General features: G+C 41.4%; 2 protein-coding genes across 4 annotated transcripts in view; one reads left to right on the top strand and one right to left on the bottom strand.

The window, feature by feature from the left end:
• The window catches only part of CFAP52 (cilia and flagella associated protein 52), a 37,206-nt gene extending 13,841 nt beyond the window's left edge, over positions 1 to 23,365 (bottom strand). The window contains exons 1-8 of one of the 2 annotated variants that reach the window (XM_068530883.1): positions 23,241 to 23,365; positions 19,196 to 19,395; positions 18,694 to 18,830; positions 14,714 to 14,842; positions 12,276 to 12,375; positions 11,116 to 11,232; positions 6,373 to 6,473; positions 3,731 to 3,901 (exon numbers count right to left, since the gene is read on the bottom strand). In XM_068530883.1, the coding sequence (XP_068386984.1) occupies positions 3,731 to 3,901; positions 6,373 to 6,473; positions 11,116 to 11,232; positions 12,276 to 12,375; positions 14,714 to 14,842; positions 18,694 to 18,830; positions 19,196 to 19,395; positions 23,241 to 23,319 (1,034 nt within the window). In that variant the 5' untranslated portion in view covers positions 23,320 to 23,365. Of the gene's footprint in view, positions 1 to 3,730; positions 3,902 to 6,372; positions 6,474 to 11,115; positions 11,233 to 12,275; positions 12,376 to 14,713; positions 14,843 to 18,693; positions 18,848 to 19,195; positions 19,396 to 23,240 lie in introns of both variants that reach the window. The other variant, XM_068530884.1, reaches the window with a different exon arrangement.
• A 713-nt stretch (positions 23,366 to 24,078) lies between these two features.
• STX8 (syntaxin 8) overlaps positions 24,079 to 27,468 on the top strand; it is a 241,661-nt gene continuing 238,271 nt past the window's right edge. The window contains exon 1 of one of the 2 annotated variants that reach the window (XM_068531464.1): positions 24,079 to 24,185. In XM_068531464.1, the coding sequence (XP_068387565.1) occupies positions 24,097 to 24,185 (89 nt within the window). In that variant the 5' untranslated portion in view covers positions 24,079 to 24,096. The remainder of the gene's footprint in view (positions 24,186 to 27,468) is intronic. The other variant, XM_068531463.1, reaches the window with a different exon arrangement.

Here is a 27,468-nt window from a genome sequence, read left to right as displayed (position 1 = left end):
AATCTTGTTAAAATTTCAAAGAAGAAAATGACAAGGGCTCTAGAATTCATGTTTGCAGACAACCCAAAATACTTCTTTGCTTAGTTATGAGAAAATATGAGATTGTGAACAAGGAAGAGAAACCCAAAGTAATTGGTCTGTTGGGTTTTTTTTTCCCTCGATGGACAACTCGTAAATATAATGAAAAATGTCCAAAAAATTACAGATTATTCCAATTTGAGAAAAAGGAGTCATACCAGGGTACGATGAAGACCATCTGCTTTATAAGTATGCATTTCTAGGGACTTCGCTGGTGGTCCAGTCGTTATGACTCCCCGCTTCCTCTGCAAGGGGCATGGTTCCATCCCTGGTTGGGGGAAATAAATTCCCACATGCCACAGGGCGTATCCAGAAAAATAAAGTATGCATTTCTAGCTACAGTCCTTGTGGAGACTGGGCTTTTAGATTTAAATACCTCTCAAGAAATTCCTACCTATCAGCATAAGCACATCCATAAAAAGAGAGCCCCTCTCTCTTAGGTTAAGATCTACTCACTTTGGAATGAATGGAAAAATAAGTGGATCTTTTCCACATATTTAGCTTTGGGGCTCAGAGGTAAAATTATGATGCTGGACTACTACCTAGAAACAGCAAGTTCTGGGACTTTCCTGGTGGTCCAGAGGTTAAGACTCCACGCTCCCAATGCAGGGGGCCTGGCTGGGTTCGATCTTTGGTCAGGGAACTTGATCCTGCATGCATGCCACAACTAAGACCCGTAGCAGCCAAATAAAATGAATAAATATTTTTTTAAAAAAGGAAACAGCAAGTGCTGGAACAGGAAAGCAGGAGCTCCTTGCCAGGCACTTCTGATGAACAGAGATCAAATCAAGCCAACGTTAGAGTGTTAATATTTATTGAAATAAGAAATGTTTTATGTCAGACACTGCCTTCAGTTAATGAGCTCCTCCTTGGGGGAACATGAGCTCTTTTTTTTTTTTTTTTTTAATTCATTTATTTATTTTTGGCTGTGTTGGGTCTTCGTTGCTGCTCGTGGGCTTTCTCTAGTTGCGGCGAGCGGGGGGCTACTCTTCGTTGCGGTGCGTGGGCTTCTCATTGCGGTGGCTTCTCTTGTTGTGGAGCATGGGCTCTAGGCGCACGGGCTTCAGTAGTTGTGGCTCACGGCCTCTAGAGCGCAGGCTCAGTAGTTGTGGCGCACAGGCTTAGTTGCTCTGCAGCATGTGGGATCTTTCCGGACCAGGGCTCGAACCTGTGTCCCCTGCATTGGCAGGCGGATTCTTAACCACTGCACCACCAGGGAAGTCCCAACAAGAGCTCTTAAAGAAGCATATGGACTCCTATGAAAATCAAATATCATGGAATGAATCCACCTAGAGAACTTTCCAAATTCTCCCTCCCTGAGATGGACAGTCCACTTCCTCAGGAATTAAGCCTAGTCCAAAAACGTCCTGAGTTTAGGATCTGAGAGATTAAGTTCCAAATTGATTGGATCAAGATGGTGCACTAAGTATGTGTGCTCCTTCCCACCCAGCTAAAATCCCACTCCTGGGGAGTTCCCTGGCGGCCCAGTGGTTAGGACTCAGAGCTTTCACTGCCGTGGCCCGGGTTCAGTCCCTGTTCGGGGAACTAAGATCCCACAAGCTGCACGTTGCAGTCAAAAAAATAAAATAAAATAAAATCCTACTCCTGGGCATATATCCAGAGACATACGCTTGTAATGTTGGAGCAGTGAAGTGGTCACACAAACTTCCCACAGATAACATTTATAAAAGCCAGATAAAATGAACAACAATAAGAACCAAAAATCCTGAAGACAGGGCTTTCCTGGTGGCGCAGTGGTTAAGAATCCGCCTGCCAATGCAGGGGACAGGGGTTCGAGTCCTGGTCCGGGAAGATCCCACATGCCACGGAGTGACTAAGCCCGTGTGCCACAACTACTGAGCCTGCGCTCTAGAGCCCATGAGCCACAACTACTGAAACCCACGAACCTAGAGCCCGTGCTCCGCAACAACAGAAACCACTGCAAGAGAAGCCCATGCGCCGCAACGAAGAGTAGCTCTCCGCAACTAGAGAAAGCCCGCATGCAGCAACGAAGACCCAACGCAGCCATAAATCCATAAATAAATAAATAAATAAATAAATATATTTATTAAAAAAGAAAAAAGAAATGCAGGGACTTCCCTGGCGGTCCAGTGGCTGAGACCCTGCGCTTCCACCGCAGAGGGTGTGGGTTCGATTCATGGCTGGGGAACTAAGATCTTACACACCGTGTGGTGCAACAAAAAATTAATTAATTAAAAAAAAAAAACTGCCCAAATTACTGTATGCCAGCTGAATTCTACATGTAGGGGGGAAACCTCAAAAGGAAGAAAAAGCAGGCACAGACCAGAGAGGATACTATTTTTCTTTTTAAAAATTTTATTATTATTTTTTTTCTTTCTTTTTTTAATTTTAAGATTCTATTTTTGAGGACAGAGCTCATGGGATCAATCTGAGAGTTTTTTACCTTTTTACCTTTAGCTGAGCACAGTACATTCACCAACTGTGCTCAGTTTGGGTGGCTGAAAGCTGAACTTTATAGGCTTAAAGTGACTGCTAGCGTGTTTCTTTTGGGGATATAAAATGTTCTAAAATTAGATTATGGTGATGGTTGCACAACTCTGTAAATATGCCCCTAGGAAAACCATTGAATTGTACACTCTAATGGGTGAACTTTATGATATGTACATTATATTTCAATAGAGCTGTTAAAAAAAAAAAGAAAAGAAAGACGTACAAAACCTAAATAAAGACTACATAAGAAATTGAAAAGGTATTTAAAAACTTACCCTTACAAAAGGCACCAGGACCAAATAATTTTACAGATTGATTCTACCAAGCTCCTTAGAAAAAGAGAGGAAAAGTGATACAGAAAGGAAATGACCAATTTTCAAATAAAGATTCACCTAATGGGAGGTACCAGCTATTTTCACTATTAGAAATATTTGGAAGAGCCTAATCACAAAGACTCATGGAACCAAAACTACATTTTGTGATATTAAGGATCAAGTTTTCAAAGAGAGTCTTGCTACCTACAGAACAATGACTTTGAGTTTTGTAAATTCAAGTGAAACACTGAGGAAGTTGAGAGCAAAAACTGTGACCAACCTCATGGAACAAACCTCACCAAAGACAAAATAGGTTTCAAATTCAAATAATGGCCAACTATGACTGTAGCTCTTTTTGATATTAAAACTGCTGATGGTTATTTGTTTCACTGGGTTTGTGAGGGATTTACCAAGATACACAGCAACGAGATCCAGAAGAACTCAATCTTATGACCACTGCCATCAGGCATGCCAAATCTGGAAGACCCAAGAGGTGCAAACAAATGACTTGCAAGATGTTTGAAAAAAGGCACTACTAAGCTTTTCTCCAGACAGCAGTGGGAAAACATAGAAAAGTTTTGCCAGTCTGTTCACCATTTCCATGATGGATTTATTAGAAAAGCCAACATTCTAAAGAGGCCCAAATTTGAATTATGAAACGAATGTAGCTGCTTGGTAAAGACAATAGAAAGCCTACTAAAATAATTCGCTACAATAGAAAAATTTCAGGAGAAAAAAATAATTTATTATGACTTATCATGATCGATTATGTTAGTTGGTATTGAAAGTATATTAATAAAATTACATTTCCTTGCACCCAGCACCAAATCTCCACGTTCTTATCATTTTTACTGTCTTCTACTTACAATGGAAAGACAATGTCCTCAACAGCTTCAAAGTGACAAGTTGTAATGAGAGTCTCTTTGAAATCTGTGAAGTTGACACGGTAAATGTGTGACTCTTCTGTTCCTACAAAGAACTGGTGTCCTTCCCCTCGAAGTGTGATAGAAGTGATGCCACCTTGTAACTGGATTTTCCTTTAAGGAGAAGCAAAAGGAGAAGCAGATTTCCTCAGTCGATGAGTATTTATTAACTGTCCGAAGCATTACAGAGGACACATATCAGGCATGTGACTTGGGACATGCCTTTGAGGGGGTGGCATAGTTGGAAAGGCAGGGGTTACAATATTAAGTGCCCATGGTCAGCACAGGGAGAGGCCGACATGGTTTACTATAGTCAGGGGACCTTTTCTGTGAAATATGGTCTGAAATGGGTCATGTAACACAGGTAGGATTTAGATAGAGGGAACATTCCAGGCAAGCAAATGGACACAAATGACCATGCCAATTAATTAAACACTTTATTAATTCCATTTCTGGGAAATAATCCTAAAATCAGAGGAAACACCCTTGATGTCAAAGAATGTTATTATAACCTTATTTAAAAGAGTAAAAAGTTGGAAACAACCTAAGTATCCAACTGTATCTATGGAGTAGTGACTTCAAAAAGTATTTGCCTGGCCACTAAAACCATGTTTAAAAGGTTATGGAGTATACATATTTTACCACCAGAAAAGATTATGTAGTAATATTGAAACTATTTATGATGTTTGTATTAAGTAAAAAACCAGAATACAAAAGTTTATATCTTAAAAAAGTACAATTCTTTTAAAATGTATATGAATAACACGGGCAAGAAGAAATCACAAAATGTTAATAGTCGCTATGTTTGCCAGAACTTTCAGGGGTTATTTTTTCTTCTTCCACCTTTCAGATATTTCAGATCCCCCTGTTCCCCAAATGTTTACTGAGTATGAGCTTTCTTAAAAAAAGAATATATAAATGAACGAGGCCCTCGAAACCCACCGTTGCTCTGCAGCTAACTTAGTTTTGACAATGAAAATCCAGTGAGGGTTCTTGTGCAGGGAACGAGCATGGGAAATGCAGTATTTTACAAAGAGTCATTTGTTGGTGGGACACAGAACAGTTAAGGGGGAAAGGACAGACCCCAAGTCATATCCCAGCTCCTTCACTAACTAGAGCTCTGTGACTCTTGGATAAGTTAGAAACCTCTGGGCCTCAGTTTACTCAACCACAGAATAATTCCTCCTTTACAGGGTTGCAGCTGGAGATGATGGAGGTAACCCTACATGAGCCCATAGAGGGCAGCTGAGAAACACTGACCCTTGGCATCTGGGCTGCAAAGAATACAAGGTGCTAGGGTTCCCAGGGCTATAGGGGCAAGGCCAGGACCTCTGACCCCCAGCCGTCTGTACAAGCATCCGAGTTCCCTTTCTAACCTCCATGACCTCTCCTGGGAGCTGCTTCCTCAATCTACAAACCCAAGGAGAAGGAAATCACAGTATCCAATGTGAGCCTTGCTGGCACACAGGGTTATTCTGGAGACATTTATAGCACCGACCTTGTAATAATTACTTTGAGTCTAATTATCTTCATTACAATGGGACCATTTGTGTATTAAAAACAAGGGGTTAAAAAAATGAAAGGGTTAATTTCCTATACTCACTTCATGGGTCCAGAGTCTACCCAACACTGCTCTGAAGTTGCCTCCCCCTTTTTTTATTCCCCTTCATACACACACAAAACTGGTCCCAATATATTCTCCATAAGACCTACACTGAGCACTGAATTTAAAGTTGCAACCTGTTCCGTCTGCTTCAAAACCTAACCCCCCTCCTCCACAAGCTACTCATTTATCCCCATTGTACTCATCACTCTCTAATGCCATGTACTTTACTTGTTTATTTTGTTTATTATTTATTGTCGTCTCCCTCCTGCTGGAATGTAAACTCCATGAGGGTAGGGATGGTTTTTTTCCTTCTTTTTGCTTTGCTTTATCCATTGATTTCCCCAGCACCTAAAATAGTGCCTGGTACATAGCAAGCGCTCAATACAGATTCATCTGCATGAAAACAGGTGATGCTCGTTTCTCCAATGTATATTCATATACACAGAGCTCAGAGGCCATGTGGAGCATGTCTAAGGGTATCTGGCCTCTGTTGAAGCTAAGTTCAAGGGCTGCCTCTGCTCCTCTGGGAAGTGTCTTTCCATCCCAACAAGATCACTCCTTTCTCTGATCTTCTCTGCAACATTCATTATATATTTTACTATATCTGGACCATGAGATTGTGTTTATATATCATCTTGTATTATAGTGACTTTTTCATGTGTGTCTACCTTAACCCCAAACCAGACTGTAAGTTCTGGGAGGGCAAAGACATATCTTATTTTTTATTTATTTTCTTTCTTTCTTTCTTTTTTTTTAACATCTTTATTGGAGTATAATTGCTTTACAATGGTGTGTTAGTTTATGCTTTATAACAAAGTGAATCAGCTGTACATATACATATATCCCCATCTCTCCTCCCTCTAAGATGAGATTCTTTAACGAAATATCACTTTGCCAATATCACTTAGTTGCCGGCTTTAAGCAAACCTCCCTCTAGAGGGTCTCCCCCCATCCAAACCCTGTGGAGTCTGGAACTTACTTGATGGGTTTGTAGCTGGGGCTTTTACAGAAGACCAGCAATCCGGCTCCAGAGCCCACCAATAAACCCCCCATCTTCAGGCACCTGATAGCTGACACTCCCTAGGGGGAGAAAGAGCATTAAGAAAAAGGTCAAACGGGGCTTCCCTGGTGGCGCAGCGGTTAAGAATCTGCCTGCTGAGTGAACTGATGAGGATGAGTATAATTTTTGTGACTTTCTGTCTGAATTAAAAAAAAAAAAAAATCCAACAAGGACTCAGAGGCAAAGAATATACAAATCAATTTTCACTGCAAAGTAAAGGAGCTGTTACAGTGGAGGATTACTGGACTGAATGTCAATATTATGACATAGTATGAGTGTGTTTCATGTTTGGTAATTGCAATCATTGTTGCTTTTGTTGTGGTCATCCATGTACAATGCTTGGTGTCAGTCCATTTATCTCTTGTAAAAATAAAATACAGTGTGTGTGTGTGAAAAAAAAAAAAAAGAAGATATCACTTATAGAGGGAATGTAAAAAAAAAAAAAATGTGAAGAGTAAAAATAAACATTAAAAAGTTGATCTAAACAGAAAGCCCAAATTAAGATTGTAGGAAGGAGTCCAAATCTATAAGTAATTAAAGTACATGAAAGTAAACTAAACTCTCCAATTTGTAAAAGACAAAGATGGTCTGAAAGGAAAAAAAATTCCACTGGATACCATCTTGAAAGATACAGCTAAAACATACAAAGAGACTGAAAGAATGAGGAAGAAAAATATATACTGGGCAAATATATCAGAGAAAATTTACTTTAAGGCAAAGATGCAAGACCAGATATAGACCACATCACGTACAGATAAAAGGGCTCAATTTATTAGTAAGATATTACAACAGTTCCAGACGTGCATGTACCCTCCAAGAAAGTGTCAACATTTTATACAAAGCAGAAACGAACAGAAATATAAGAAAAAGACAAACTTACAATCATACTGGCAGATTTAAACACAACTCTCACAGTGATTGATGTATCAGAGAAAAATATTTAAAAGGATAGAAAAAATTTACACAAGATTTCCAAGCTTCATCCAGTGGACATACATAGATCTTACACTCCAAACCAGCGGAATATGTTCTGCTTTGAAGCACAGAACATTTCTGATGTTCGATCACACATGAGCCATCCTCCATGCACGTGAAAGACGATGAACACAGAGACCACCTTGTCAACAATGCAGTGAACCAAGAAATTAAAATATTCAAAAATATTGTATATATAAATAACAATGTATATTTTTAACATAATATATATATTTTAACAAAGTAATTCAAAATTTTATTGATTATACTCCATTTAAAGTTATAAGATAATGGCTGTATTTCCCTATATTAAAAAAAAAAAAAAAAAAAGAATCTGCCTGCCAATGCAGGGGACACGGGTTCGAGCCCTGGTCCGGGAAGATCCCACATGCCGTGGAGCAACTAAGCCCGGGCGCCGCAACTACTGAGCCTGCGCTCTAGAGCCCATGAGCCACAACTACTGAGCCTGAGTGCCACAGCTACTGAAGCCCACGTGCCTAGAGCCCATGCTCCGCAACAAGAGAAGCCACCGCAATGAGAAGCCCGCGCACTGCAACGAACACCCAACACGGCCTAAAATAAAAATAAATAAATTTAAAAAAAAAAAAAGGAAAAAGGCCAAACGGTTTCATCGTTAAGAATCTATGCGTGACCTGACGCAACGGGCATGGTCAGGGCCATGCTGGTGCTGCCCTGGATGAAGCTAAGGAAGGTGTTGCCTGTGATGTACCCCCGGGCTGGCTAAGAGGCCTCCGTGCCAACAACAAGCTCGTGTGCCGGGAAGTAGCCCTCCTGGTCCCGCAAGGAGCAAACGTGCTGCACCAAGCTCCTTGCCTTGAAAACCACCTGTGCATTTTGAATATATTAAAAATTAACACTTTATATCCACCCAAATGCAGTTAGCGCAGAGACATAAGCACGGCCACAGCAACATCAGTTCCTCAGTTGCCACTGTTTTCACCAGAACTTAATCCTTAGAATGCAAAGAGACTGTATTTGAAATCCAAAGAAAGCACAGGAGACTCCTTATTGTTTGGTGACTACATTTTCTGAACTAAAGCATTCAGTCTGTAATCTTACCAGTAATAGGAAACATATTTAAAGTCAAAGCCATCTTCAAAGTCTGGGGATGTATGATGGTCATTTTATATCACCCTCTATGAAGTTCTAATCTGAAAATGTGCACGACCAATATCTTCTTTTTTTTAATTTTTTTTTTTTTTTTTTTTGGCCAAGCCACACCCCATGCAGGATCTTAGTTCCCCGACTAGGGATCGAACCCATGCACCCTGCAGTGGAAGCGTGGAGTCCTAACCACTGGACCACCAGGGAAGTCCCCCAATATTTTATTTTAAAACACTCAATATACTCAATAATATAACAATATTATTGTTATAACAATATATAACAATATAAAACAATATACTCAATAATACTAATACTACTACTACTACTAATAATAATAATACTAATATAATAATACTCAATAATAATATTGAGTGTTTAAAACACTCAATAGTATAGCTAGTGACTTGATAGGTTTGTGTCTTAATGAAGTTTGGATATTATAAAACAAATATTATGTCCCTTCAAGTTACTTTAAATTGAATTTTGCCTGTTCTGGCTCAAAAGGCATTCCATGACTTTTGAGAAGAGAAACCAAGGCTCAGGAATATGAAGGCATGAAGCAGAATTGCATGCTGCCCTCTCCTGCATCCCACCCCCAGCTCCAAAAGTGCTGGAGCAGGACCACGGGATGAATGCCTGGCCCATGAGGAGACAACCCTGAATGCTAAATATTTTTAGCATTTGTTCAGGGACTTAGGGAAGCAAGGGATAAAGAGTTTCACAGAGCTTCGAAGTTACATATGTGTAATTTCTAAATAAACTTTTTTGAAACTATAGATGATATTTTTCAAGTGCACAGGTTCTGGAGCCAGTCTGCCTAGGTTCCAATAGCAGTTCTACTACTTGTTAGCCATGAGATCTTAAATGGCATGTGCTTTAGTTTTCCTCATCTGTAAAGCAGGGATGCAGTGGTACCTATATCTCATCAGATTGCAGTGAGGATCCAATGAGAGTACAAGAAATGTGCTATGCTCCATGTCTGACCCCTCAACATTTACTGAGTATGTACTGTTGTTTAAATTATTATTATGATCACCATCACCTTCTTCATTTTAGTGCTGTATGCCTAAGAGTGCTGTATGTCCATTTGAAACCATTCCAATTCTTTATCTTTCTAACCATAGAGCAAACATTTTTTTGTTTGTTTGTGTTTAGTTTTTTGTTTTTTATTGAAGTATAATTGACTTAACAACACATAGAGCAAACATTTCAGCAGAGTTTCAAAATGCGTAACTGCCAGAGATTACTTGATATTCAAACCAAATGTGTTCAGTGATACCTCCTATCCCTTTGTCCTAAAAGAATTATTTTCTTTCCACTTGTGTAAAAGGCATCTTGGAAACATTGCTTTATGGAATTTACCATTGGACCTGAATTAGGTATTAAAACATCCATAGGAGACTTAAGTGCCACAGGTTTGAGGAACACTAAGAAAGTCAGCATCTTTCCTGGAGAGGCACTTACATCCCAAGTGGTGGGGAGGCAAAAATACCCAGATCAGAATTTTCACATAGTGTTTTATGGAGCCCTTTGGAGGTATCTCAGGAGTCAGAACGGGCAGGGCTCTCAGCCTTTCCCTGCTTTAACCTGATCTGCTTTGCTTTCATCTGTTGAATATATTGGAATCCCTCTCCTAAAAATAATTTGAAAAACACTGGCTTGGACTCTACCTTGATCTCCTGTGGGGTTATTTCTAGACTCTTCTCTACCTATACTAGAGCTTTCTCTCATTCTTATGCATGTCCTTAAAAGCTGGAATAGTAAACGGTTATGTGATTAAGAAAACTCTAACGTCTTCCCAGGAACATGGTGCAATATTTCAAAGCTTCTTGGGACTATTGGCTAAGTGGAAATGTATCTAAGCTTAGTTAGAACCATCTGTTCTATTACCAGACATGAGATAGGCAGGTGCAGAACCTGGCAGCTTTCAAATTCAAAGTTTAGTAGAAACAGCCCTTGTAACTTTCTGGGGCACTGGAGATAACAGCACTTATTCTGTCCAATTACCCTTTGATTGTAGGCTTTTTATTTTGGTTTAAATATCAAAATCTCTCACTGGACTTTTAACCTGAATTGTTAGGAATTCTGCAAATATAAACAATGAACAATTTCTACGTCTTGCTCATGACTTAAAATGTCATCTGAGGCTAAAATCTAAGATCTGGTTATTAGATTAGAAAAAAAAATGATATATAGTCTTGTAAATGAAAGAGCACATGTCTCTTACACATGGCAACTAGGCTGCCCAAATGCTGGAACCAACGTGGTTACAAATCACAAAGCCACAGGCCCTGAGCTTTGAAGATGAGGGAAAAAAAGGTGTGATTCTGATCCCTAACTGAGGACACGTAGGAATACCTCTGCCCTGAATATAAATCCGGGAGGAGGGCTTGAGCGAACTAATCAACTTAACCTTGCAAATTTAGGTGTGGCCTTGGGTCCATCACAGACTTGTCATTTTTTCTCTACAGACACTTAACGGAAGTCTGTGCTCACAGTGGCAGGAAGAAATCACTAGAAAATGTCAGGGCAGAGCAGACTTTGATGGTCTCTACTCACCAGACTGAATCTGTCCTTGGCAGGCCCAGTGTCTGCCAGCAGCTTGGTCCTAGGGCTCATCTTTAGAATATCTCCAGTGGTGGTGCCGACGTAGAAAAAGCTATCATCATCGGCCATCTGGGGATCAGAGGGAAAACGAAATCTGAAGACCTGGTTTTCCCCAGTGATGTGCATGAGCCCCTGATCAGGGAGGGGGTGAGCTTTCTCTGAACCCCACTGTGACCTACAAAGGGCACAGGGAACTCTGCTCAACATTATGTAACAACCTAAATGGGAAAATGTACAACTGAATCATTTTGCTGTACACCTGAAACTATCACAACACTGTTAATCAACTATACTCCAATATAAAATAAAAAGTTTAAAAAAAAGAAAAGACCTACAAAGGTCCTTATGGCAACTACTGTTTCCTCAAAGATGTGTAATAACAGCTTGGAGGCGAGCACAATAGGGCCAAACTCAGAACTGGAGGAAACATTAGACTCCAAGCAGCCCGTGCATTTCACCGGAAGTTGACCTGTGTCTATTGTTAGCCTGCACGTCCCAAGACACCTCCGAAGGGCTCCTAGGGAGAAGGTGTGCTCCTCCAGAGAGAATGTGCATTTGCTTTATCTCCTATTTCAACGTCTACATTCATAAAATGAGTACGCATTAAACAAGAGGAACAAGTCAGTGGAGAATGGGGTTATGTGCATGAATATTTGAATCTACCTTACAAACATATGAATAATTCCTCCTTATGGAGGAAACTGCATTTCAACAAGGAGTTTCATTGTCAGAAACTTTATTTCCGGTGCAGAAATAACATAAGTGGAGAAGGGAGGTGCTGGGGGCTCTGAGTACCTCCTGGCTACGTTGCTTCCCTCCAGGTGAGGCAGGTTCCTGGGGTCTGATGGCAGTTCAGGCCCCACTGAAACAGATTTCCCCAGAGCTGCATCTAGGCAGCCTCTCCAGCTTCTCACGGGAGCTCCCTCACCTGTGCCTCCTCAGTCAATGTCCCCCATGTCCAGACCTCACCTCCCCACCCCTAGCGCTAGGTACGTGTACCTACACACACGTACACACACATGCGTACACGCACAGACACCTATCTTGGTCAGTACTGTTAACAGGAACTTGTACTAACAGCTACCTAAAATAACACTTAGAGTAATACTCACTGAGATACTCATGACTATTCTTTTCATTTGTCCTGTTTGGCACTCGGTTGGCCAGATCTTTCTATTTGGGAGATCCAGTTCCCAGACTCGAATTGTCCCACTGGAGAAAAGAAACCCACAATCAAATGGATACCCATTTAATAGACACTTCATCTCTTCTCTGTTTTCTGCAGTGCCTTGAAGGAGAAGCTGAAGGGAAGAGAACGAGGTGTTTCGGGGGATTTGTTACAGCCTGGTGATATACCCAAGATACAGTCGTCCCTTCGTATCCACGGGGGATTGGTTCCAGGACCCGCCAGCGGACACCAAAATCCACGCATGCTCATAGCCCATAGATGGTCCTCCTCAGTATCCACTGGTTCTGCATCCGCTATTCCGCACTCGCAGATTCTACCAACTGCAGATCTAAACATAGTACGTGATACACAGTTGGTTGAATCTGCAGATGCATAACCCAGGGATACCGAGGGATGATTGTATTCCATTCAATGCTCACAACCACCCTGTGAAGTAGGTTTTATGATCCCCCCACTCTCCAAATGAGGAAACGCAGAGCCTACACACAGCAGAGCAAGGATTCACATCCAGCTCTCTCTCACTTTGAAGCGAATACTCTATCCACTGGTGAAAACAGAGACATACAAATAAACAAGTAAGTAAAGCAAACTAAAATTCATCAAGTTGTGTTTCTTTCAAGGTATGGAGTTGTGAGAAAAAATTTTAAAGGGAAGGACTACCTTACGGAGAGTCCTGTCTACAAGGAAGGAAGAAATGAGACAGGGCAACTAAATGTCAAACAACATCAGCACCTCAGGTGAGACTCGGCACATAGTTGCTATTTAATCATTGTAGGTTAGTTACTCTGAATACCTCTATAAAAATATCATGGTTAACATCACAAAGACTTCAGCTAATATCTTAAGGCAGGAAAGATTAATGCTAAAATATAGTTCATTGAGTTTAGTTTTCCTTCTTTTTTTAGCACCCAGAGTCACACACATATTAGTAAGTGCTCAATAGTATTGATATTTTGAATGTACTTTCCAAACTAAGAGAAAAAATCAGCTTTTCCATGGCCTCTCTGGTAGATGTCATTTGGATGCTGAAATACTGGAATTTGCAGGACATCTCATGGGGGTCAGTATAATGGAATACCTGAAATTGGGACCATCACGGAGAATCCAGTGTATATGGGTACATACCAGAAATATTATTTAAGAGTGCTAACTTTTTCTCAGTTGCCAATGTCACGAGAAATTAAAGCAGACCTATAATAAAGATTGTCCTAAAAAAAATTTTTTTTTTTTTGTTTAAATTCAAGTTTTGACTCCTGGAGGAACATTATCAGCAGACATCAGAACTGGCTGATGTCTGCTGCTCAATCACCTGTGGAAGAGCAGATAGACCCCCATAAAAGTTTTAGGCAAACGACTCTGCAAACCCGAAGGGAGTTGAAGAGCTTCACGGCCACCAGTGACCCCCTGAAGTCAGGGTAGGACATGGTCAGCTGCTTTAGGATCAGAGAACTGTCCTGATAAGATTCTCTCCTTAGGGGCTGGCTTTCATGCCAGCCAGTTAGTTTCACAGCCTCTGAATAAATCCTTCCTCGTAATTAGCCACGGAACAGATGCATGCCGGATGTCACAAGGTGGGGATAGGAAATAGCACAGAGGGAGAGGAGCACAAATTCTTTACTCTGGCTGGAAAAGTAACGAATGACGTGTGCCTTTCACAGATGGGAGACCACAGGTGGGCTGAAAAGGATCGTTCCAACCAACATATGTCTCAACCCTACCTTCAGATTTCTGACCTGCGAATTGGTATGTGACATGAAAGAGGATGCTTTCATATAGGTTTAACCTTCATGTCAAACTCCAAACAGGGCTCTGAGAGGTGAACCTATAAATTAATTTCTTCTGTTAGACAGATGCAGGCCTCTGTTCAGACCTTCAGCTTGGTACCCCACCCGCTTAGCTGCTCGATGCTGACCCTGCCAGAAATGATCACATATGGCTGATAGTCAAATGTCTGAAACTTGCTGGTGCAGTTCATTCGCAAACTCCCATCTCACGAGATCTAAGTTAAGCACAGGTGGTAAGAAACATCAACCAGTAAGTGAATCAGTGCAACTGGGCAAATGACCCTGTGAGCACTGATTGGGGGCAATGTGTTATCTGTAACAAACAGACCAGAGCCTGAAATGGGTTTAGCAGATCAGCAGAACCTTTTCAGTAGGAAACACAGAATGGTCAAACAACCATATTTAAAAAGACTTTCAGCCAAAAGGATTTTTAATGATTCCCAAATCATGAAAATTAATATGGAAGTTCTTTTTCCAGGATGAAAACCACGTTCACCCTAATTGGAATGACCATGTTTTCTGTGCAAGCAAATCGAGTGATTTACAAATTCTGGACACCTTGACAGCAGATGCGTACTTTCCAGCAGTGACAAACATCTCATCGCAGCATTTGGAGAAGATGACCGTGGTGGCATTCCCGACGTTGAGGCCGGCAGCAGGGCTGCCACAGATGGCGTCTCTCTTGGCTATGCTCCACACCACCACACTGCCCAGACGAAAGGACAAAGAGAGTCAGGGGAAAACAGGCTTTCAAAATAAGAAACGGCTCTTTTAGCGGTTCTAGAAGGAAAAAAAATAAAAAGGTTACTTACAGAGGAACAAAAGAATTACACTGACCCCCTGCCCCCCAGACGTCTCCTCAGTTGCACTGGGTTAGAAGATAAATGGGTGACATTTTAAAAGTTTTGAAGGAAAATGATTATGAGGCTGGAAAACCATCAGCCTATCAATCAAGTTTGATGCTAAATCTAAAGAGATTTTCAGACAGGCAGGGCATAAAAGTTTACCACTCATTTATCTCTTGTAAAAAAATTTCCTTGGGGAAGTACTCCAGTAAAAAAAAAAAAAAAAATTCATTAATTAGAAGCAATAAAGGGGGTGACATTAGGCGTGTTTTCAAACTTGAACATGTAGCTGATTCACTTGGAGGGCTTATTAAAACAGAGAGTGCTAGGACCTACCCCCAGACTTTCTGATTCAGTAGGTCTGGGGTGGGGCTTGAGAGTCTGCTTTGCTAAAAAGTCTCAGGTTGGCTTCCCTGGTGGCGCAGTGGTTGAGAATCTGCCTGCCAATGCAGGGGACACGGGTTCGAGCCCTGGTCTGGGAAGATCCCACATGCCGCGGAGCAACTGGGCCCGTGAGCCACAATTACTGAGCCTGCGCGTCTGGAGCCTGTGCTCCGCAACAAGAGAGGCCGCGACAGTGAGAGGCCCGCGCATCGCGATGAAGAGTGGCCCCCACTTGCCGCAACTGGAGAAAGCCCTCGCACAGAAACGAAGACCCAACACAGCCATAAATAAATAAATAAATAAATTTAAAATAAATGTGATTTGAATAAAATATAAAATCTGGTTTAAAAAAAAAAAAAGCATTCCTTCTTAAAAAAAAAAAAAAAGTCTCAGGTGACACTGATGCTGGTGGTCCGGGGACCACACTTTGAGAAGTGCGGTTGTAGGTTACCTTTCCATCTTTCTGAGTACAGTCATACAATTTAGTCCTAAACTGAATAGTGTTTGCTTAATGATATCAAAAATGTGTGGGGGGGGTGGTCTTACGTTAAACCCTGGGATCAGAGTATTAAAGAGAAAGAATGCAGATGGTACAAACCTGTTTAACGTAAAAACATGCCTACCTATGTTCCCCAAATTTTCTACATGTGGAATGAATTATCACAGGTGGTCTAAATCAAGGTATAACCAAGATCGCCAGGAAGGGGGAAGGAGGAGATAGTGTAAGAGCTATGAATTCTTTTTCTTAGTAGGAAGTTGATAGATACCACCTAAGGTGGAAAAATTGAGAGGCATGTCACTTAAAAGTTGTAAAAAACTAGATGAACCAATATCAAAAAAGACTGTTAAAACCTCATACCCAAGAGAAATTAAAAAGTACATCCACACAAAATCTTGTACGCAAGCGTTCCTAACAGCATTATTAACAGTAGCCTAAAAGTGGAAATGACCCAAAAGTCTATACATTAATGAATGGATAAGGAAAATGTGGTATATCCATACAATGTGAAAACAGTCACAAAAGGCCGCATATTGTATTACTTCATTTATGTGAAACATACAGAGCAGGCAGATCTATACACACAGAAAGTAGGTTAGTGGTTGCCTGAAGCTGGGGCGGGGGCAGTGGCGGAGCAGGAATTGGGAGTGACGGCTGATGGGCACTGGGTTTCTTTTTGAGGTGCTGAAAATGGTCTAAAATTGATTGTGGCAAAGGTTGCACAATATAACACGTAAAAAATGTCCTTGGGGAAGTATTCTGGCAAAAAAAAAAAAAAACCCACTCAACTAACCACTATACTAAAACCCACCCGACTGTACATCTTAAATGGGTGGATTTCATGGTATGTGAAATGTATCTCAATAGGGCTGTAAAAAAAAAAAGAATCCAAGTGCCTCTGGAGAGTAGAACTCTTCATGGTGGAGGGGATACAAATTTTGAATCCTTCTGCATAGTAGGACAACACACTTGCTTTATAAACCACGAACAGGTATAGCTTTAATTTTTCAAAAACAAGTTTAAGATTTAAAAATAAATAAAAGGCACCAACATAGATAGCTGGCCAAATAAACTCCAGCATATCCATACAATTGAATAGCATACAGTTGTTGCAAAGAGTGATATGTATGTCTACATATATACACATAGAAGATATCCTTGGTATAAAGTTAGTCAAAAGCAGGTTGTAGTACAACACTGATAGTACAATAACATTAATGCAAAAACTTCACAGATAGGTTACAAAATATTCAAAATGTATGCATATGCAAATTCTAGAGTGTCCACTCTAGTTCCCAGCATTCCTTCTGTTTCTCCCCCTCTGTGGAGAAGCCAGGTGGTTTGGGTAGAATGGACCCTCCCACACGGTCAGGGTTGACCCATGACTATCCAAAAGCAGTCAACAGGACCCCATGCTCCTCACCACCGTGACTATTCAGGGGTGGGCATGTTGCATTTTCCTAGTACCGCAAAATTTGTTTTTCTTTCGAGAAGAAACTTTCTTGAGAATGTTTTTCTCAACATCTCCAGTTTTCCGTAAGCAAATCTTCGATAGCCTAAAATCAAGCTTAAAATTACAGAGGAGATGACAGTTTTGCAGATTAATCTTGGTTAAGGAGCCGTTTTTTTCTCCCCCCAAGGCCTAGCCTTGGCAACTCTTTGGCAGGGTCTGGGGGTGGGGGTGATAATTGCCAAGCTTGAAAAACCTCTGGGTCTGGGACCCAGGCATCAGGGGTCTTATTTCCTCAGGTGATTTCAATGTGCACGCAAGATTGAGAACAACTGCCTTAAGTTGAGCTAGGAATGTTAATAGCTGATTTCTGGATGCATTTCTTACAAAAAAAAAAAGTCCAATGGGGATAAACCAGGGAAGTCTGATTATTTACGTGGCAAGGGAATGACCGTGAAAGGAGGAAATCTCGTGACGATTTTGTTGATTTGCTATATATTAAGAGAACTGTCAATATACAACTACACACAAATGTAAATTTCCATTGTAATTAACCTGTGTATCTCAAACAAGAAAATATCTGTGAAAGTGCACCAAAGTATTAAATCCTACACAAACCTCAGGTGTTATTTTTCTTCTACAGATGATGTTCCTTTACCATTAACACAGGAATATGTACTACATTGATTTTTATTCCTAATATAATGCTTTGAAATACTTTCCCCGCCCAATTTCATTTGTATGTATTCTCTCCCTACTAAACTTGACTGTGAGATCCTTGAGGGCCAAGATCATGTCTCGGTGAGGCAAGTTAAAAAATTTAAAATGCCACCTCTGGAGTCACACTGCCAGGATTTGTCCCCCAGCTCTACTTAGCAGCTGGTGAGTTTAGTTCCTCATCAGTCATATGGTCCCAATAGCTCCCACCTCATGGAGCTGTCATGAGGCTTAAATGAGATAATGCAGTTAAGATACTCAGCACACACCTGTCCCATAGTAAGTGCTCAAAAAAAAAAAAATTAGCTGTTGTCTATGACGAGAATGATGGTGACAAGATGATGTCATCTTTTACAGCAATGGTTCTCAATTTAGTTGCACATTAGAATCACCTGGGAAGACTTTCTAACTCTTAAAGCCAAGGCCAAGTGATCAAAGTCTCTGAAGGTGGAGCCAACCATCAGTAATTTTCTAAAGCTCCCAGTTGATTTCAATGCACTGCCAGGCTTGAGAATCAGCATCCCATGGTATTTTCGTCATAGCTTTTTCACACCACACATGCTCTACAGATGGGCAAACAGAGAATGTTAGAAAGGAGAGGGTACTTAACACATCTAGAAATATGCATGGCGGAAAATAGGTAAATATGCTTAGTTCATTACCTTCCATCATCTGGGCCTCCTAGTGATACCAAGTACAAATCATTTGGTGAAAAGGCCAGAGCTTCAATTTTGCCCTTGTGAAGTGATAGCCGAGCAATCAGCTCCCTTTTCTTATAATGCCACAAAATGATATCCGCCTGGGAGCAAGAATACACTGTCAGATCATAGACAGGCTTTGAAAGAACTGGAGGAGATAGCTACCCCTCTTGGTGAGAAATAATCATTCGTCACTTTTCTAGAAATTAGAGCAGGTCTTACAAACATGACAGCAACAAGATGGAAACAGTTGTAAGCAGGGACATTTGTTTCTGAGCATTACCGGTCACAAGTTGCAACACCTCTGCTCTCAGCCTGATAGAATGAAAATGAGTTCCAAGAGAGGTCAAAGGAAGAGGAGGAAGGGTATAAACAGGGTAGCACAGAGCTATTCTGAAGTGGGGCAGTTTTTCTTGGGAGGCACCGCTAAATCTATTCAGAATGAATGATTTTGTAGTTTATTCACCTTGAAGCCCATGAATGTGACTTGTCCGGAAGCAATGTAAACTCCGCTCTTGGAGATGGTCACACAGGAGACATTGTTGCCATGACCGTGTAGGAAATTCTGTTCCTGAGTATTTAGTGCCTGAATGAGGATGGTGCAACCCAGAGGGTAAACCAGATGCTCCTGGTCGGGATGGCATTTTAGACCAGTGGGGACATGTCCTAAAAGAGAGATTAAAAATAAGAGTAAAAAATAAAAAAATAAGTCAGGGGCAGAAGTGACTGGTGGTTTTTATTTAAATTGAGCACAAAAGAACGCTTTTGAAATAAGCCTTAGTTCAACTAAAATAAGTGTGTGTGTGCGTGTGTGTGTGTGTGTGTGTCAGGGAGGGGTAATAGGTAATTTTATTCCACTGAGAAGAAGGTTGGTCTAATATATAAGCTTCTCAAACTTTAAGGTGCATAAAAGTCCCCAGGGGCTCCGGTTAAAATGCAGATTCTGATTTTAGGTCTGGGGAGGGGCCGAGAGTCTGCATTTCTGACAGGCTGAAGAATCCCAGGACTTCTCATAGTGAGACCCCAATCCTCCAGATATTTGCCAAGAAGCATCTCAACAATTATAAATCTTTGTAATATGTTCTAATACGAAATAGACATGAGTCCTCCCTTATTACTCACCTTTGGTCAGAATTGTTTCGGTTATTCTTCATATGTATTTTACAATATACACTTTAAAGTCAGCTTGAGTACTTGAACAACTCATGTTTGTATTTAGGGGAGTGGCATTAAATGTATAGATTAAGGAAAAATAATTTTTATAATAATACATTATATTTCCTTTCTAAAAGCAGGGTATGTTTTTCCATGAAGTCTCCTTTTATCCTCCCTGGTGGCATTTCTAATATTTCTTCATAAAGATCTCACACATTTATTTTGTTTACTTCTTGGTATTTTAACATCTTTTTTTTATTGCTATTTCCTTCCCCATCAAAAGAGTCACAGATATTTATTAATATAGTTTTCTGGTCCTTAATGAACTCAGCTTTTATATTTAACTCCCTCTGGAATTTAGTTTGATGCATAATGTGATTCCAGTAGCTAAATAGATTTTTTTTCTTCAAACGGCCAAATATATTAATTGAATAAATGATTTCTTTCACTTTAATTGTGATCATCATTCCTTTTTCATGCAGTAAGTTCTCATAATACTAAGGTTTGTGTCTGGGGGTGATCTTGTCCTTGTGAAATGTATACTTAGTTTTTCTCATTGCAGGCTCCTTATAAACAATCATATGGCTATCCATATGGTAAAAGTAAAATTAGATCCCTACTTCACACCATCCACAAACAATACATTCCAGATAGATCATGGATCTAAATGTGAAAAACAAGACTTAATGTACATACAAGTTATAGGAAATGACTTGAACATGACGCAAAAGAGCAAATCCTAACAGAGAAGGCCAATATGTGCATCCAGTTATGTTAAAAATCACAAACTTCCTGGGAGTTCCCAGGTGGCCTAGTGGTTAGAATTCCGGGCTTTCACTGCCGTGGCCCGGGTTCAATCCCTGGTCAGGGAACTGAGATCCCGAAAGCCGCGCAGCACAGCCAAAAAAAAAAAAATTAAAAACTAATGACAAAAGACAAAATGAAAAGAAAACCCAAACCAGGAGAAGATATTTGCAATGTCCGTAATAACAGAGAATCATACCCAGCAGAATAAACAAAGAACTACCATGAAGCAATAAGAAAAACACAAACTGCCCGACAGAAAAATGAGCAAAGGCTATGAAGAGGCAATTTATGATGGAGGAAATTCAAAAGCCAGAAAACACATAGAAAGATATGCAGGTGCACAAGTAACCAGGGAAATGCAAATTATATCCAAAACGAGATACCACTTCATTTCCATCCTAATGGCTAAAATTAAGAAGGAGGACAATACCAAGCATTAGTGATGTGCAGCAAAGGGAACACTCACAGACTGCTTAATGGGAGGGTAAATTGGTAGAATTGCTTTGGAAAATGTGTATTGGTTAAATAAATTGGGGCATATCTATGCAACAGAATATTACATTAAAATATATTAAAATTATGGCATAGAGTATATTTACTGCTAAGGAAATATTTGCATGGCATCCTAGGTGGAAAAAAAGTCTGATTATAAGAGAATATATCAGCATGAGACCACTTTTGTTAAAAAAATTTATATGCCAATGTATATTTGAAAGGATCATACCAAAAGTTTAACAGTGATATCTTTAGGAAATGCAATGATGGCTGATTTTTTTTCAGTTTCACTGTATTTTTCCAATTTTCTAAATTCTTGTTCTTAAGTATGGCTATGGATTTACCCCTGTATTACACTGTATTCTCAGTGCACAGCATACTATTTGGCATACAGTAGTTCTAGATAAATGCATATTTGACTCTATGAAAAAATCTAAATTGCCACAAAATCAAGAAGGTAAAAACAATTCAATTAATTTTATTCAATTTTAAAAGGCCGAGACACTGAGGTATAATTGACCATATATTTAGTCTTTGAGTGCCACAAAACAGCACAAATTCAGTAGCAGGGCTCTCTGCTGGTCACCAGTGTGACCCTTTGCCCTCATAGCACGTCGCCCATATCCTTTACCAATGACCTGGTGATCAGCTCTAAAGATGACCAGTGTCTCGGGTGCACTAAATGCCCACTTTCTATCAGAGACTGTTAACCTAAAACGAAGACTCAAGAGCCAAGTCCTAGAATGTGCTAACACTTTAGCCATTGATTGTTCTCTGTCTACGTTGCCGCAATTTTAAAGATTTCAGGCATCACAATGCACTTTTTTAAAAGTTTGCTTTTTTTAAAAAATAGATCTTTATTGGAGTATAATTGCTTCACAATACTGCGTTAGTTTCTGTTGTACAACAAAGTCAATCAGCCGTATGCATACATATATCCCCTCCCTCTTGAGCCTCCCTCCCACCCTCCCTATCCCACGACTCTAAGTCATTGCAAAGCACCTAGCTGATCTCCCTGTGCTATGCTGCTGCTTCCCACTAGCTAACTATTTTACATTCGGTAGTGTATATATGTCGATGCTACTCTCACTTTGCCCCAGCTTCCCCTACCCACCGTGTCCTCAAATCCATTCTCTATGTCTACTTCTTTATTCCTGCCCTGCCACTAGGTTCATCAGTACCATTTTTTTTTTTTTTAGATTCCATATATGTGTGTTACCATACGGTATTTGTTTTTCTCTTTCTGACTTACTTCACTCTGTATGACAGACTCTAGGTCCATCCACCTCACTATAAATAACTCAATTTCGTTTCTTTTTATGGCTGAGTAATAGTCCATCGACAGATGAATGGATAAAGAAGATGTGGCACATATATACAATGGAATATTACTCAGCCATAAAAAGTTTGCTTTTTAAAAAATGCAATCCATTGCTTGTTTTCATCCTTCTCAGAAAACCAAACAGCATTTCCCCCCTTCATGTTGCAAATAGGAGGGGGTCATAAATCAGATTTAGGCAGACCAGGCCTCCTCTGACCAAAGCATCTCTCCTCTCCAGCTCCCCCTGGCGTCCTCTTCGCCTTCTGTCGCGGCCTGAAATCCTCACCATTAGAATCCCCCCTCCCCACCAGCCCCTTCTCATTAGTACATCAGCTGGGATTTTAGAAGGTAGTTGGTCCCAGGGGCCTACACGGATTCTGTAGGTGGTTACTGAGGGGCAGGCAGTATTGCGGGTTGTGTGGGGCTTAGAGCCAGGGGAGAGCTGACTAGTGGGAGAAGGCTTTCAAGTCACACTTACTTATCCTTAAGGCGGAGGAGGCATTTCGTTCCTTTTAGGTGCTGGCAAAACCCATCCCATTCTTTGAGGCTTGGAGTGAGGGTGTGACTCTCTAAGACTTTTGGGGAGGAGGGGCTCTCTGGGTCCCCAGTGCTTCGCTCATGCCAGCGTCCCAAGCTGCCTTCCAGGTGCTACCTGGGGTCTCACTCTCCCTGTTTGCACTACGCATCCCTGGGGTTCCTAAACCACCCAACCCAGACGTGCTCGAGGTCTCACCATTGAATCCGATCACGGCCTGAAGCTCCAGCTCGGCCACCTCAGCCACCTCATCCTTGGGCGAAGTTCGGGTCTCCATCACCCGGAGACTCCGCTCACGTTCCTCAGCCGCCAGAGATGCAGCGTCTTCCGGTCGTTATGGTAACGGACGTGCGCATGCGAGCCAGATCAACGCCTGCGCAGAAACCCAGCCGAAGGAGTTCGAGTCCTTTTGCCCTCTTGCAAATGGAAAGAGCGGTTCTTTTTACCTTCTAGTATTCCTCCGGAAATTTAAGGGGCAGTAAATGAACAGAACTAATTCCCTCCTCTCCCATGTAAAGAGTCTGTGACCTTTGGGGTAACTATATAATCGAGCACCTAATGGCATTTAAAAATTAAACATAAAGGATTGCCTCTGATGGGAAGGCTGCTATAAGACAATATATAATTGATACTTCTTTGGGTCCCTTGTCTGAAGCAGGACAAAAAGTTTTTTTTAACTATACTGAGGTATAAATTATATATAGAATTTACTTAAAGTGAGCTTTAGTAAATTTATATTGTTGTGCAACTATCACCACAATCCATTTTTTGTTTGTTTGTTTGTTTTTGTTTTAAGCAGGATAAAATGTTAAGTAACTGCTAGAGGTCTTGAGGGGCTCCCACCTACCTGGGAAAATGCTTAGATTTTGTTCAAAAACAATTTTATTTTAATTGCACCCAACTGTTCGCGTCTCTTAGTGGTAGCCGATTGCTCCAACCTACAGTTCCCCGGGGGAGCGCTTTCCTTTCTTCATCACAGTTTGGAGCCCTTGGGGTATGTATATTCACTTTGCAAACTCCAGGTTCCGGTCGCGCACGGGTCGAGCCGCGGGGTATGAGCCGCGCGGGCCGCCGTAGTCAGCTGTTGCGAGCAGGAAGTGTCCGAGGAGTGGGTGGAGACTGCACCATGGCCCCGGACCCCTGGTGAGCCCGGGGTGAGGGAGGCTGCACGCGGACGGTCCCGGGGGAGGCCGTGCTTCTGGGAAGCGGGCGGTCGCTAGGCATTAGGGCTGGAGGCCTTTCGGGATGAGGGGAGGGGGAGCAAGGCCCCTTCCCCTGCTGCCGGGGGCGGGGGTTGAGGGGCTGGGCTCTGCCGCATCCCGACACCCTCGGTCCTGACAGGGGTGGCCGGGGCGGGAGACCCGGTGGACCCCTGGGGAGCTGAGTTCCAGTGCGGAATCTCTGAGCATTCCTTTAGCCCTTCGCGGCTGCATCTCCCGGATTCCCGCCCATCGTGGTTGTGGAGGTGGCTGATGCAGGCTTCCCTGGACTCCTGCGAAAGTGAAGTCGGAGTGACCTTTTTGTGGAACGCCAGTGTATCTGGTGAACCTCCTTATTTCGCAGGTGGAGAAACCGAGGTTCAGAATTCATGGTCATCAGCGAGTTAGTAACCAGTTGGCGCTAGCATCTAGATCTTGTGGGCCCTTCAAAAAACTTATAGGAATCTGGGAGGGAAATTATGCCGTTGATAAGGTATTTTAGAAGACTGTTTCTACTGCAGCAACTTCTGCAGTAAAACAATAGCTGTTAAGGGTCTTTTATTCAACAGTTAAGTCCCAAGGACTGAATGATGAAAGACACAAGCTCTGATCCGAGGAACCTATTCCAATAGCGTATTGGACTTGAGCTTTTTGTTTACTAATTAAAAATGCTATAGCTCAGCAAAGTTCTTTTGGAGAATATGTCATATTAGTACTTCTAACATAGTTTATTGTTTAAGTTGCAGATAGTCTGGATATTAAGAGATTAACTTTGCAATATCAAAGTTAATCTACCTGGGATCTAGATTATCTGGGCCAATGGCTTAATTGATTCAGCACTAATTTTTTTTTTTCACCTAATTTTAACACCCCGATAGAAAATTTAGAAAATATTAAATATTTGCAGAGGAAAAAAAACCCATCTTTAACTCTTATCATTTGGAATAATTGCCACTGTTGATTTTTTTAAATTAATTTATTTTTGGCTGCGCTGTGTCTTTGTTGCTTCGCGTGGGCTTTTCTCTGGTTGTGGCGAGCGGGGGGCTACTCACAGGCTTCTCACTGCGGTGGCTTCTCTTGTTGTGGAGCACAGGCTCTAGGCACGCGGGCTTCAGTAGTTGTGGCTCGTGGACTCTAGAGCACAGGCTCGGTAGCTGTGGTGCACGGGCTTAGTTGCTCCGCGGCGTGTGGGATCTTCGCGGACCAGAGCTCGAACCCGTGTCCCCTGCATTGACAGGCAGATTCTCAACCACTGCGCCACCAGGGAAGCCTGCCACTATTGACTTTTAAAATGAATTTATTACTTTGTATAATATATGTGTGTGTGTGTGTGTGTGTGTGTGTGTATATATATATATATGTGTGTGTATACATATACACACACCCCTATATATTTTACAAAACAGGGAACATTCCTCCATATCATTAAATATTCACTGAAAACACAATTTTAATGGTGCTTAATAGTGCATCATATGAATGACCATGATGTACTATGATTTAATCATTCCCCTCTTTGTACCCTTTAAAAAATATTAGGGATTTTTTGGGTTTTATTTTTTTTAATTACAAAGACTGCCCTTTTGTTCCATCTCTTATTTCCTTGGCTCACTCCCTAGAAGTGGAACTACTGGGTCCAAGGGCTAAGTTGCCCTCCACCTCCTGGAAGCTAACTCCCTCATTTTACACATAAGGTAGGAAATAAAGCTTAGAAATAAGGTAGAGGCCCCAGGGTATCCATTTAGGTTGGTAGAAGCTATCACTGAACCCTAGGCCTCTTCCACAGTTAATGTTGAAAAAGCACTGATAATTTTTCCTGTTCCTCTCAAGGAGTTTGACTCAGCAGCTTTCTCATTTGTTGAAAGTGAAACAATGAGGGACTGTGCTATGCTAGGTCAGCTTCCTTGCGAAGTAGGTTGCTGATCACGAGAGCAGAAAGGAGTACGGAATAGGACTTTGAAAAATCTATAAAACAGACTTGACTACAGCTTTGCTCTCCTACTATTGAAATAGCATAGCTCAGTGACGCTTTACTCCTGAGTAGTGTTCTCCTGTTTAGAAATGGAATATGGCTGTTACTATTTTAATGGCATATCAAAGCCAGTGGTAAGCTCACTGTGTAATAGAAATAGCCAGTGGTGACTGTCTCTGAATGGGTTCTTTGCTAAAATTAATCAGCTTTTACCACTTTTTTCTCTCTGTTCCAGTTCCACAGCCTCTGTCATGGCATCACCATCCTCTTAGTCACTTAGGCCTAAAAACTCTAATCATCTACTTTTTCCTCACTCTTCCTATCAGATTATTCACTGATCTCCACTATTTTTTTTTTTCTTTTCTGCCATAGTCCAATCCTTTATAGCGTTATGGCTTCCAGAGAGTAAATATTGGTGGCTGGTTACTGAGTTGAATAGCTGGAGAAGTCTTCTACTGGTCTCTTGCCACTCTTCTCTCATCCCCCAGTGATTTATGTGCGTGGAGTTCAGGTTACTTTTCCTAAACTAGTATTTTAGGTACCTGTGTGGTTGATTCCATCATGAGGTTGCCCGTTACCACTAGGCCAGTGGTTCTCAAGCTTTGCTACAGATTGAAATCACCTGGGGAGTTTTACAACTCCTCACATCCAGGTCAGACCCCGTGCCAATTCAATCAGAATGATGCCTGGGGTAGGAGCCAAGTTTTTTTTTTTAAGTCTTCTCTGGTGATTCAACTATGTAGCAAAGCTTCAGAAATGCTCTTTAGAGCTCAAATGAGAACGTGAGGATTAGGAGCAAGACATCTGGGGTTTTGGCCATCAGCATTTCATGTAACCTCTTCCAGGCCTCACTCTATGTGTAAAAGTATCCCCTACACCTCTCAAATTCTCTGCTAAAAGTCGAACCTTGTTATGCTGTTCAAGGCTCTGCAGAAACTAGCTTCGACTCACCTCTACCATTTTATACTTTACCCTCCTACCCAGGACCACCACTCAGCCGACCGTGCCAGGCTCTTTCCCTCCCTTTCATCTTTGCTTGCTCCCTGTGCCTCTCACCTAGTCTAGGATGTGCTCCTCCCTCTTGTCGGAGTGAGAGGCCTGCTTTGACCTTGTGGTTCAGCCCAAGGTGTAACCTCTTCGCCCAGCCTTATCAGATCTGTCTCGGCCAACAGTAATTTCTCTCATTTCCGAACTCCGGAAATATGCACTTGCCATTTATACTCCGCGTTTGGCAGGAGGTGTGTTGTACCTTGTT

This window comes from Eschrichtius robustus, chromosome 20 (genome assembly GCF_028021215.1).
Source record: "Eschrichtius robustus isolate mEscRob2 chromosome 20, mEscRob2.pri, whole genome shotgun sequence".
Classification (NCBI taxonomy): domain Eukaryota; kingdom Metazoa; phylum Chordata; class Mammalia; order Artiodactyla; family Eschrichtiidae; genus Eschrichtius; species Eschrichtius robustus.
The sequence above is the reverse complement of the archived record's forward strand: the minus strand, read 5'-3'. Positions and strand labels throughout refer to the sequence as shown.